Source organism: Cephus cinctus, unplaced genomic scaffold (genome assembly GCF_000341935.2).
Source record: "Cephus cinctus unplaced genomic scaffold, Ccin1 Ccin1_scaffold0631, whole genome shotgun sequence".
NCBI lineage: Eukaryota > Metazoa > Arthropoda > Insecta > Hymenoptera > Cephidae > Cephus > Cephus cinctus.
Window position 1 is genome coordinate 106,437 of NW_014333271.1, and position 13,790 is coordinate 120,226.

At 40.6% G+C, this 13,790-nt stretch overlaps 1 protein-coding gene across 1 annotated transcript; it reads left to right on the forward strand.

Moving 5' to 3' along the window:
* The first annotated feature begins 10,829 nt into the window (after positions 1-10,829).
* LOC107269316 (piggyBac transposable element-derived protein 4-like) lies at positions 10,830-12,179 on the forward strand. Its single transcript, XM_015743025.1, has one exon. The coding sequence runs from the start codon at positions 10,830-10,832 to the stop codon at positions 12,177-12,179; it is 1,350 nt and encodes a 449-aa protein (XP_015598511.1).
* The last annotated feature ends 1,611 nt before the right edge of the window (positions 12,180-13,790 follow it).

Genomic DNA, 13,790 nt, shown 5'->3' on the forward strand with positions numbered 1-13,790 from the left:
AGTCATAGAGATCCTTTGTTCTCGAGATACACGCTCGACCCTCGCGGCGACTGCGTGTGTTTTCACCGGCCGTATTTGCCGTTCCTTCTGAACACGGTCAAGTAATAGACACCATTAGTATTTTAAAGTAAATTAATAGTATTAAAAAGGGTTTAAACAGGCAACTATAGGATGCTTTTAGTTATAATCATTATATTCTATGCTCTCGCTATTTATGTGATTTCTTGGTGTTATCTATGCTGTCTTTTGTATTTGTCACGTGCTTTGCTGCTACTTCTGGAATCTCTGAGTGTCGCGATTGACTCTTTCCTATTCGCGTAAAACTTTGTTAAAAATCTAGCGAATTGTAGTCGCGCTTTCAATGGAAACTTTGTTCGTGATTCTTATTTATTCGTGTGTTCTTTGGTGTTCGTGATCCGTCCTATTTATTTCGCGCTGTTTGTGAAAATATCAGAACCAGCTGTTTAGTCTCTAAGAAGTATTCCGAAGTCGAATTGCTAGGGACGGCCCTGTGCCATGAGCGCGTCACGAGCTTCACCGCTCCCCGCGAATACACGCTAAGCCCGCGCCTATAAACTCGCCGAGCTCGCCGCTCACGCGTGCGTCGTCTACCGCGCGATAGCCGCCGTGCTATTCTATGCGAAACGCCGTAGATCGCTGTATGCCTTAGAATACCTTATTCTATCTGATTTCGAAGACTATGGTCTAATATTATATGTCCGATCGATGTTCGTGGATTCGTTCCGCATTGTTAGTGTCTTTGGCGTTATTCTTTCCGCGTTAGTGCCTTTTGCGTTAATCTTTCCGCGTTAGTTTAAGTCCAATCTTTAGTGTAATATTAGCGACTTTCTCTCCTCCGCTGCTTAGTGGACATCTTACGGATCGGCCATTGTCCCTTGGTGCATCTCGTAGTGAGATTAGGTTTAGTGACTTTGTGAACGGGTGGCACGTCTTAGGACCGTTGGCGTCGCCCCCGGATCCGTTAGATTCTTGGTGATAATTTTGTGAACGAGAGACCCGTCTTAGGTTGTTGGCGTGGTCCTCGTTTCCGTTATATTAGTGTTTAGTTTTAGCGTAACCCGGCCGGTTCCGAATTTGGTAAAATTCTTTAGTGACAAAGAGAGTGCGTTGCTCTCGTGGTCTCGTGCTCTCCCGCGAGGGATACCTGGCGCCCAACCCGTTCTTTCGTGTTGGTGATAGGAGGCAGAGAGAGAGGACCATTGCGAGTCGTTTTTGCTGACGTAAGATCCATCTTATTAGTTTTTGTTTTGTTATTTTTTTTTTGTTTACGTCACAAAATTTGGCGCCCAACGTGGGGCCCGAGGTGAGATCGAAAATTATAAATCTTAACGTCACAGTGTGTATACGAATGCTTATGACGGTAACGCTCATTTCATGAAACTGTATATTCTTTTATGTTTTCTTAATATATTTAGTGTAACGTGACAAAACGACCAACCTCTCAGTACTCCTGTACTGCGAGCTCACTTGTTACAAATAGACAACAAGGACGCGTGGCTAGTGTCAACACTAGCCGATAGATGAAAAACGTCTCCCGAAAGTTAATCCGCGGAAAGTAATATACAAATAATCCGATAGAGGATTAGCGCTTCTCGCTAATAAATATCGGACTACAATTAGTTAAATACCACATTTCAGATCAATTTAATCATTCGAACAGACGAAGTGTAAATTCACCGAGAGGTGACGCGTAAGAACAGTAAAGTCAGCGTATATTAATTCCAAAAGGATCACGCGTCGTAAAATCGTTAAATCAGTAAGCTCGATTTATATCCTCTGGGATAGAGCATATTAGTGTCATAAAAAAAACCATAGTACATAATCTTGTCGACGGCTACGGCACATTAGCATTCGCTATTCAGTCTAGACCGAATCGTAGAGAAAAATTGTCAACGTTCTGAGGAGACCACCGCGATCTACCTCAGAAACTTCAGTTATCGCCATTTTGTTTAATCTATTACCCGCGCCGTTAGTAGTTAAGTCGCACACAGTGCTATAGCCAATAGATAGGCAAAGCGCCACTAGGGCTACAGGACCAACACAGGCAAACCCTTTGTACCGCACATACAGGTCAGAGTAAGACAGGAATAGAAAAACAAGTATAGGACGACTCCTAGACAATCCTTTTCCTACAATACCGACACTTAATTGAGACTAGGGTAATTGACATCGATTATAAAACTGTTGTACCGATTATCGATTATTCAATAAATTTTTGTTATTTTATTTTATTTTACCAACCTGTGTCGACTAAATTCTGAAAGACGCCAGCCCCGAGCACTTACCTACATCCCATTGCGTACACTCATAAGGAGCGTACGAAATTGCACTATCGAGAAACGTTACATTAGATGTGATATAAAATAAACTTAAATTGTTATTTCTTGAAAAATGTGTTTTGTGTTAATAAAACAACACACATTATTTGCTTTATTCTCTAGTATATCACGATTGTCGCTTACAAATTGTATGACTAATGCTTTTTCTTCGAGGGTGAAATTCTCCTTTCGTTCCATGATGATCTACAACCATGTATTTATTTTTTCATTTTCATGTCATACCTATCTTATAATAATTTTAACGTATTAATTGAATATTAATAGCTTGGCTTCAAGAAAGGGAATTCTTGAATTTTGAATTTCAAATATAGCTGCAGTTTCCACCAGATATGAAGTTCGCGCTTTCCGAATGCCACCGAATACTCCCGGACATAATCGAATATGCCTGAGTCTTCCCGAATGATTCCAAACGCGGATGAAAGTACATGTTACAACACGCTGCGTCCTGTTAGAGCATCGCTAGCTAAAAGCGGCTTAAAAGCGAATTCTGAATACGGTCACTAACAACTCGGCGCAGTCACCTTTAACTAATAGTGACTCTGCTAGTGACCTTAAGAGCGAGTTCTGAATACGGACTTTAGTCTCGAAATAACATCACAGCTGTAACAAATTTTCTTAACTCGATACCGATAGCGAAAAATCCGAGAAATATCTTCGAAAACCAACCTACGTTACCTTCGGCCGTCCACCCTTCACTGTTGCATCAGCAAGCCAGGCGGGCGTTAGCCAATTTTTTTTTCTCGACCGATTTTTATGAAATTTTGTATGTATATTTCGTAGGTATGAGAATAGATCATAAAGTATATTTCATACCGCTATGTGATTAGGGTGTCCCTATCCAGAAAAATTTTTTGTATTTTTATTTTATAACAATTTTTTTTGTATTTTTTTTTATTTGGCATCAGAAAATACCTATAACTCCAAATTTTCACACTCCTACCCCCACCATTCCATTTCTTAGTACGCGATAATCTTATACGCGATTTTCGTATTTTTTTTATGAACAATATCGAAATAATTTAACCGTCGTTCGTATTTCAAACAGAACGAAGTTATTTGTGTTGTTGAATGATAAATGGCGCCACGTCCGCCTCATCGAACTTTCATCCACGCATGCGTCACGCACGCACGTCATTTTGACATTTTATCATGAAATGTCAATTTTGATTTATAAGCAATATATACGTATTTTATGATTCTAAAAAGGTTGGTAAAATACTAAAAGAACAAATACATTATCGGTATACCGTTTTTCATCAGTAAGTACAACAATTTTGTCTATTTGTGTGTGTGTGTGTGTATTACAATGAACAATTAATTTATCAGAAAGGTTGGTAAAATACTAAAAGGACAATTACATTATCGGTATACCGTTTTCATCAGTAAGTAAAACAATTTTGTGTATTTGTGTGTGTATATATTACAGTGAATAATGCCAGCAAGACGCAAGGGAGCCTATTTAGGCTGTTGAACGAATAAAGCAACAAACATGCGAAATAGTAGAGCAGAAAGAACAGACGAACAAATCCAACAAGATAACGAAAATATGCGTGTGAGCATGTCGCAATTGTGTGCATCTCAATCACAAGAGGCACGACCTGAACGAAATCAACAACGACAATTGGAACGGAGACAATCGCGCAGCTGCAGTTTCCACCAGATATGAAGTTCGCGCTTTCCGAATGCCACCGAATACTCCCGGACATAATCGAATATGCCTGAGTCTTCCCGAATGATTCCAAACGCGGATGAAAGTACATGTTACAACACGCTGCGTCCTGTTAGAGCATCGCTAGCTAAAAGCGGCTTAAAAGCGAATTCTGAATACGGTCACTAACAACTCGGCGCAGTCACCTTTAACTAATAGTGACTCTGCTAGTGACCTTAAGAGCGAGTTCTGAATACGGACTTTAGTCTCGAAATAACATCACAGCTGTAACAAATTTTCTTAACTCGATACCGATAGCGAAAAATCCGAGAAATATCTTCGAAAACCAACCTACGTTACCTTCGGCCGTCCACCCTTCACTGTTGCATCAGCAAGCCAGGCGGGCGTTAGCCAATTTTTTTTTCTCGACCGATTTTTATGAAATTTTGTATGTATATTTCGTAGGTATGAGAATAGATCATAAAGTATATTTCATACCGCTATGTGATTAGGGTGTCCCTATCCAGAAAAATTTTTTGTATTTTTATTTTATAACAATTTTTTTTGTATTTTTTTTTATTTGGCATCAGAAAATACCTATAACTCCAAATTTTCACACTCCTACCCCCACCATTCCATTTCTTAGTACGCGATAATCTTATACGCGATTTTCGTATTTTTTTTATGAACAATATCGAAATAATTTAACCGTCGTTCGTATTTCAAACAGAACGAAGTTATTTGTGTTGTTGAATGATAAATGGCGCCACGTCCGCCTCATCGAACTTTCATCCACGCATGCGTCACGCACGCACGTCATTTTGACATTTTATCATGAAATGTCAATTTTGATTTATAAGCAATATATACGTATTTTATGATTCTAAAAAGGTTGGTAAAATACTAAAAGAACAAATACATTATCGGTATACCGTTTTTCATCAGTAAGTACAACAATTTTGTCTATTTGTGTGTGTGTGTGTGTATTACAATGAACAATTAATTTATCAGAAAGGTTGGTAAAATACTAAAAGGACAATTACATTATCGGTATACCGTTTTCATCAGTAAGTAAAACAATTTTGTGTATTTGTGTGTGTATATATTACAGTGAATAATGCCAGCAAGACGCAAGGGAGCCTATTTAGGCTGTTGAACGAATAAAGCAACAAACATGCGAAATAGTAGAGCAGAAAGAACAGACGAACAAATCCAACAAGATAACGAAAATATGCGTGTGAGCATGTCGCAATTGTGTGCATCTCAATCACAAGAGGCACGACCTGAACGAAATCAACAACGACAATTGGAACGGAGACAATCGCGCCGGTTCGTAGTTAACGCACGCAAAGCAAATGACCGACAACGTCAACAAGTACATCGAGCATTTACATCCGCTTCGTTCCTTCGTCTCGCATTCGAGTACGAGCCAGATATTGAATATTCCGCTCAACCGAAAGTGCTGATTGGTGCTATGGGCAAAGAATGTCCCCATTGTCATGCGCTCAAATTCAAACATGAGTCAGCCGGGATATGTTGCGCTTCAGGAAAAGTGCAACTACCAGAAATTGAGACACCACCAGAACCATTGAACGGCTTGCTCATAGGCACGAATCCAGATTCAAACCTGTTCCTGAAGTCCATTCGCACATTCAATTCATGCTTCCAAATGACTTCGTTCGGAGCAACAGAAATAGTTCACAATACTCCAGCAAGTGGTCAACAATACAATTCAACATTCAAAATCAAAGGCCAAGTGTACCACAAATTAGGCTCATTACTGCCAATGCCAAACGAGACACATAAATTTTTACGAATCTACTTCATGAGCACACATTTGGGCACACCATGTTTTTCCAACGGACAATTATACGTAGCATGTTCTCGCGTGAGCAAACCATCGAGCTTATTTGTGTTGGCTAAAGACGGACTGACAAAAATATCGTACACTTAATTGCTCTTCGAAATTAATATTGATTTTCTTTATTTCATTTTCCTACTTTAGGATAAAAAATATACTACTTTCTTTCACTTTACATTTGACTTTTAAGAGATTAAACAATGAATATGTCCGTTACGTTAATGAAATACATTGAATTGAGAAAATGAATGGTTGGTATTTTTTTGTTTTTATCGGCGATCATCGTCTACAGCGTTCAATTCCTCTTTTTATCATAGATCCCATCCCCACACACTTACAATACATTCGTTATTTTTTATTTAAGAACCAAAATATTCACTAGAATTAATTTATATGACAGAACAACGTTCGTCTGGTCGGCTAGTATTTTATATAATTTTGCATATAAAAAGTATGGAACTGTGTTTACCGTCTGCAAATTAATTTTGAAGGGTACAATAAAACCTTTCAATAAGGATGCACATAGAACCAACCATCTTACAACATTACAATTCTTCACTTCTTCAAATTGTGCATCCGTCGATATTGAGTGAGTTGTGTGTTACTTCCCGAACGTGCATGAAGCAAAAGGAGACGTAACTCTGTTTGTCGTTACGTTCGAGTCACCAGATATTGTGATGCTACCTTTTGACGATGTCGCACAAATAAATCGCACCGCGAGAAACAATTAATAAAATACTCAATTTACTGGGAGCCAGGTATAACAAGAGTTAAACCATCGTCTCTTAAGGACACCCTGGCCAGCTCTTATGCGGAGAAGCCCTGGATTTGGGAAACAATAATAAAAATCTGAAAACTAGGGAGGTTCACTCTAAAAACTACTGAAATTATTTTATACAACGACGAACTATCGAAACTAAAATTCAGGTATGGATCCGATTTATTTTAAATAGAAAAATATAAGGACAATACTGTTGAATACAAGTAATTGGCACGGAAAACAGATTGAGATGGTATAGAACGCACTGGGATATTATCCGAACGACATTACACAATAATTTTCCCACTGGAACAACGCAACTAAGGATACGATATGATAACGGTACGATAAGCAAGTTTAGGATAGTGACTCATGCACCTGTGTGCCAGGGAGATGATTCCACGTGGCGTGGACTGAATGATTAGACACAAAACCGGAAGAATAGAAAGAAGGAAATGAGAGACCGATGCTCTGTTTGTCACCAGATTAGGTATCTTCGGACCCCTAGTGATCAGGAAAACGTAGGATGACGCGTAAGAGTACGTCGAACACAATAGATTGGTTGATCCCGTGAGTTGAACCATAGCCAGAATACCCCTGAGCATCACTCACCGTTTTCCAGCAGCTCTTAATATCCACAGGAACACACTCTCTTGGATTATAGGTCCCTCAAACGAATCATGATACGATAAGACAACCAAAAAAATTGGCATTAAACTATAGCGCGTCTATCCCTAAGCTAGGCCACGCCATGAGTGACGCTATAAATTTCAAAAATCGCGAACCTTCCCCGAAGCGCGCCATAATACCGCCCCTTGGTCCAATCAGGTTCGCTGTTACATTCGCTTCGCTAGCGAACTCGCGATCTTCAATTGTTCTGACGATCCTGATAAAATGTATTTTAGCATTTTATTATGTTAGGATGGCTGCAGTATTATTTTCGAGAGGTGGGAATCACATCCACCTCTACTCCCTCGATATTCGGTTCCACGCCAGTAGTATAAGTTGGGGAGTTCTGGATACAGATTCCTGCACCGACGTATACCGACACTCCAGAACCTTCGAAGGTGGGTGTCCGTGCCAAGTTGCCGTCGTGAGCTCTACGATTTCTGGAAGTGACGTCATCAGGACCCCTCAATTCCAAGAATTTTCGCTCGATTCCATGTTTCCAGTATCTCTTATTCCTACTGTCTCTCCTCGAATTAGTTTTTTCAAGGTTTTCCACATTTTTATAGGTTCACTCCTGTTTCTGTCTATTATATCCTCGTAATATTCTTTTTTCTTTTCTCTTATCAGTTTAACTACAGCATTTCTCTCTACCTTAAACTGTTCCCAGCTATTATCCGTTTCCTTGTACCTTGCTTCTGTGTAGGCGTTATCCCTTTTGTCCGCCTCCCTTTTTATTTCATCTGTAAACCACCTTTTGCCCTCCCATACATCCGGGATCTTAACAATCCTTTTTGGTGCTAATATGTCCAACGTCCCTACAATATTATCAACAAGTATCTTTGCTTTTTGATTTACATCCTCATGTGACCAATGCCATGCAGAATTTTTCAAAACTGTTGCAAATACTTGCTCATCTATGAAACTATAATTCCTGGATTTATATTCTCTAGGTGTACTCTCCGTATTGCCCATTCCTAATTCTATTTTTATTCATGCATGGTCTGTTATTTTTGGTTCATGTACACTGCGGGACATTAATGCCGTCCTTGGGTGGAGCTAGTAGGAAGCGGGAGTAGGGCGACCGGCAGTAGCGACTGGTGGCGAGCAAGCCAGGCCGCCGCGTAGAGAGGGTAGCCTATTCCCCTCGCTAGGGACGGCATGTCTGTCCAGACTCCAGGCGTCCCGTATAAGAGTGTCTCAGACAATTTCATACAGATACCGCATAAGTCCCTCTCACTCGCAGTTAGTGGAGTCCCAGAGATAGCCCGCACTGTGTATAAGAGCGTCTCACTTGCGCCTAGCGCTAGTCGCCCATAAGACCCTCTCACTCGCTGGCAGCAGTGGCCTAGCGCGTATAAGAGCGTCTCACTTGCGCCTAGCGCTAGTCGCCCATAAGACCCTCTCACTCGCTGGCAGCAGTGGCCTAGCGCGTATAAGAGCGTCTCACTTGCGCCTAGCGCTAGTCGCCCATAAGACCCTCTCACTCGCTGGCAGCAGTGGCCTAGCGCGTATAAGAGCGTCTCACTTGCGCCTAGCGCTAGTCGCCCATAAGACCCTCTCACTCGCTGGCAGCAGTGGCCTAGCGCGTATAAGAGCGTCTCACTTGCGCCTAGCGCTAGTCGCCCATAAGACCCTCTCACTCGCTGGCAGCAGTGGCCTAGCGCGTATAAGAGCGTCTCACTTGCGCCTAGCGCTAGTCGCCCATAAGACCCTCTCACTCGCTGGCAGCAGTGGCCTAGCGCGTATAAGAGCGTCTCACTTGCGCCTAGCGCTAGTCGCCCATAAGACCCTCTCACTCGCTGGCAGCAGTGGCCTAGCGCGTATAAGAGCGTCTTCATATACAGTTCACTGTTTTTAATTTCAGCAGTCACCCGCGTTTCCGATAACGCTATAATTGCAGGTTTCCGTTTCCCTGCTACCTGGTGCTGTATTTCATCCTTATGTGCTAGAAGACTTTGAGCATTTGTGTACCATATCGTCTCTTCCTTCTGTGGTTGCTATTCCATCCATCCCGCTCTTTTACTTTCCTCTTGCATCGCTCTTTTATACGTTGGACATTCCCGATCGAGTGCACTATGTTCGACATTTATCTTGAGATTAAACGCTTGGTTTTTGTGCGTACAGTTTACACACTTACTCTTATTCACCGTGCATTCTCTTACGTTATGATTACCTGCGCACTTGTAGCAGGTTTCCTCTCTGTTACAATTTTTCGCTATATGGTTGTGCTTAAACTAGTAACGGTATGCCGAATAAGGGATTAAAGATAAGTTACAAACTAAGAAGAAAGGCATGCAACACAGACTTAAAAGTAGGTAGAGTGGGTTTATCTCGAATAGTACCCGGCAGTGAATTCCAAAATTTAACCCCCGATATTACAACAGAATTTTGGAAAGCAGAGGTGCGACAACGAGGGTAAATCAGAGCAGTAGGATGTGACCGTGTTACAGGACCAGACGTTGGTCTGGATTAGATGGTCTCGAGTTGACGAGAAATAAAAGTAGGCATCGCGATATAAACAGCCTGACGAATGACAATACCGAGGAAATATTGCCGCCGCTGAGAGACACTGAGCCATTTTAGGGTACGTAGATGCGGGGTAATGTGCTCGTATTTACGGATCCCTAGAATAAACCGAACGCAGGCGTTTAAGATTCGCTGTAATCTAATGTTTTCCTCGGTGGTAATGTCTAAAAATACAAGAGAACAGTAGTCAATAAGCGGAAGAATCAAGGATAAAACGAGTGGCTGTTTAAGCGCTCTACCTAAAAACTGTCCATTGGCTCTTAATTGGTAGAGGGTCTTATATGCCCTATTACAGATGCTAGTGACATGCTATTGCCAATTAAGTGTCGGAGATATGAGGACTCCTAAGTTCTTGGCCGAGTTGGCGAACGGTATTATGGAGCCATCGACGACAACATCTCGAATATCCTCGAATCTGAGGGCATTGACATACCTGGAAAAGCCAAGTATCATAGCTTTGGTCTTAGACAGGTTCAACCGAAGTTTGTTCTCTTTAGACCATTCACAAATACGCACGATGTCTTCGTTGACCTTCGCGATAAAGAGATTCACAGCGGTCGGAGCACAGTGAATATAAATTTGGAGGTCATCGGCATATTTAATTATAGAGCAGTTTTGAATTTGTTGGTCAATATTTGCAATATAGAGAGAGAAAAGGGTTGGACCCAAAACCGAACCCTGGGGGACCCCCGAAGAGACAGCTGACCACTTCGAAGTGCCATCAGAGGTGCGGACAGTCTGCTTACGACCGGTCAGGTATGACCAGAACCAATTTAACCCCTTCACATACAATGACGAGTCATACTCGTCATTCATTTTATGGGCCACTGTAGACTTTGACGAGTCAGACTCGTCAAGCGCTTTTTTCGGCGGACGCCGTGCAGTATACAATTAGATTACATAGTTGCTTACACACTGAAAGTAACATTCAGTTTAGTAGAAGTCTCGCACGGTGAATGAAGACAATATTTGAGTTTAGTAAAGATTATAAATAATCCCTGTAAAATGTATAAGTCGGATGCATTATGTGCAAGTGACGATGATGGTACAATTGGTTACTCTAGTGATGATAATGAGATTGACACCAGTCATCGAAGTGTTCATACCCTTGACTATTCAAGTGATAGTTCAAGTGAAGCTAGCCTTGTCCTACAAAATGTTCGTAAACGTGCAAGACCCATATCAAGCAGTGATGATTCTGATGTAGCAGACGATGGATGGAATTGGACAGAAGAAGAAAATATTGTAAACATAAAACAGTTTACTGAAACTCCCGGTATCAATCCATTAGTATTACGAACATTGGGAGCAAATTCGACACCTCTGTGTGTTTTAAAACAAATTTTATCTGACGACTTTTTTCAAATGATAGTCACGGAAACAAATAGATATGCAGCTCAAATGAACATGCAACGCAATACGAAAATGAGCAAGGACTGGTTTCCAGTAACGAGTGATGAAATCAAGGCATATTTTTCGTTATGTATTATAATGTCTCAGGTAAAAAAATCCAAAATAGACCTGTATTGGTCAAAACGCAGAATACTAGAAACACCTGTTTTTCCCCAAATTATGCCTCGTAAGCGTTTCCTATCTATAACGCACTATCTCCATTTTGTGAATAATGAGATGATGTCTAAAGAAGATAGAATACGAAAAGTTCAATCCGTGGTGAAATATCTAAATACCAAATTCCAACAATTATATGTTCCAGAAGAAGATGTAGTCATAGACGAATCACTTATGAAGTTCAGAGGGCGGCTGAATTACGTACAATTTATTGCATCAAAACGTGCTAGATTTGGAGTTAAATTTTACAAATTATGTGAGTCTACTTCTGGGTATTGTTCTAAGTTTAAAATTTACACAGGACAGGATAAAACTCAAGGAAGCGATATACCTGTATCACAGAGTGTAGTAATGGAGTTAGCCAAACCTATTTTAGGGAAAGGGTATACCTTGTTTTTAGACAACTGGTATTCCTCCCCAGAATTATTCAAAATTTTGAATAAAAATAATACAAATGTTGTTGGAACAGTTAGGAAAAATCGAAAAAATATGCTACACAAGCTTACATCGTACAAACTAAAAAAGGGAGACGTAACAACGTTATCCTGTAGCGGTATTCTGTGCTTACGCTGGCGTGATAGGAAAGATGTATATATAATGAGCAGCAAACATTCAAAAGCAGAAATGGTTGCCACAGGAAAAATAAGAAGAAAGAAAGGAGGCGAGCAAGAAGATGTTGTAAAACCTAGTTGTGTAATAGAGTACAATCGTGGAATGGGAGGGGTCGATAGACACGACCAATTTCTTGCAAGTTTTCCACTAATGCGGAAGTGTCAAAGGATATAAAAAAATGTTCTTTTATATGGTTGATATAGCTATCTGTAATGCATATGTCCTATATTTCAAGTTGCCTAATCCAACAAAGCAATCGATAGTAAATTTTCGATTGAATATTGCAGAAGACATGCTATACAATTTGTCTCTTCCTAATTATCCGATACGTGGCAGACCGTCGCGAAATGAATGCCCGACACGGCTACAGGCCAAACACTGGGCACATTTTCCTGAACATATTCCCTCGACTGCAAAAAAGAAACTACCTACGAAGAGATGCCGCGTGTGCTTGAAGCATAACATAAGAAGTGAAACAAAATGGCAGTGCAAAAAATGTTTAGTTGCTTTACATGTTCCAAAATGTTTCGAAATATTCCATACTATACAGAACTATTAAATTATTATTTTTTAATATTATTTAGATGTTCTTTATTAACATCAATCTGAATGAAAAATCTAAATTTCAAAATAAAATATACTCTTTCTCAGCCTTCACGTAACCGTTCAGTTGAGCGAAATTAAATGGTATTTTTCGGTCGCATCAAGTTCCATTTAATTCATATGTCAAGGGGTTAAGGTAGACCTGGAAAAATTTAAGAGTGCAAGCTTATTAATCAGCAAAGCATGATGCACCGTGTCAAAGGCCTTTGAGAAGTCGAAAAGCACCAGCACAGTGACCATTCGATCGTCTATGGCCCGGTGAACATCATCAGTGAGCCCGATGAGAGTGTTCTGCGTAGATCCGCCTGAGATGAACCCAAACTGTGATTGATCAAGATACCTGTAGCGCTTGAGATAATCTAACATGTCCTTACGAACTATGCGTTCCAGCAACTTTGAAAATTCGCAAAGGAGCGAGATCGGTCTGAAGTCATTAGACTCTGATGGATTGGGCTTCTTCGGCACAGGAACAATAATAGAGCTCTTCCAAGCCATTGGAAATGTAGACGTAGAAAGCGAGGAGTTAAAGATATCCAACAATATTGGAAAGAGAGATAGAGCACAGTGCTTCAAAAAGAGCGCAGGGAAGTTATCAGAGCCAGAAACATGCGAGTCGGTGAATCTCATATGAGGTAAAAGACACTCGGGAGTGACATGCTTGAAATAAAACTTTGAGTCATCAAAGCACATGTTCCTACTTAATACCTCAGGAGGCTCAAGAGAGTCCGAACTAAATGCTGAACAGAAGAAGTCATAAAGCTCGTCAGGCGACGATGTAATAGCGCATGATTTCTTAGAACTCGATACTACACCGAGTTTTTTCAGCTCTTGCCATACCTGCCTGGAGTCCTTCAGTTGAGCAAGACGTAAACTACAATAATTAGCTCTGGATTTAGACATTAGCACCTTTACCTGATTACGTAATCGACGGTATGCAGTACGATCAGCTTCTGAGCGAGTTCGTTGAGCTTTAGTTCGCAGTCTATTGCGAGATCGAATCAAGTCTCGAAGTTGATCATTTAACCAGGGCGCAAGAGTTCGCTTAATATTGATTTCCCGCCAAGGAGCAAATCTGTTTAAACAAATAGACAACTGATTATTTAAATACTCGAATTTGCACTCAGCGGACCGACACTCTAGCAAAGGGGACCAGTCTAAGTTTAATAGTTGCATTTGAAAACG

What these genes read in the sequence shown, in the direction of transcription:
- LOC107269316 (XM_015743025.1), top strand. Translation starts at nt 10,830, where the DNA reads ATGTATAAGTCGGATGCATTATGTGCAAGTGACGATGATGGTACAATT.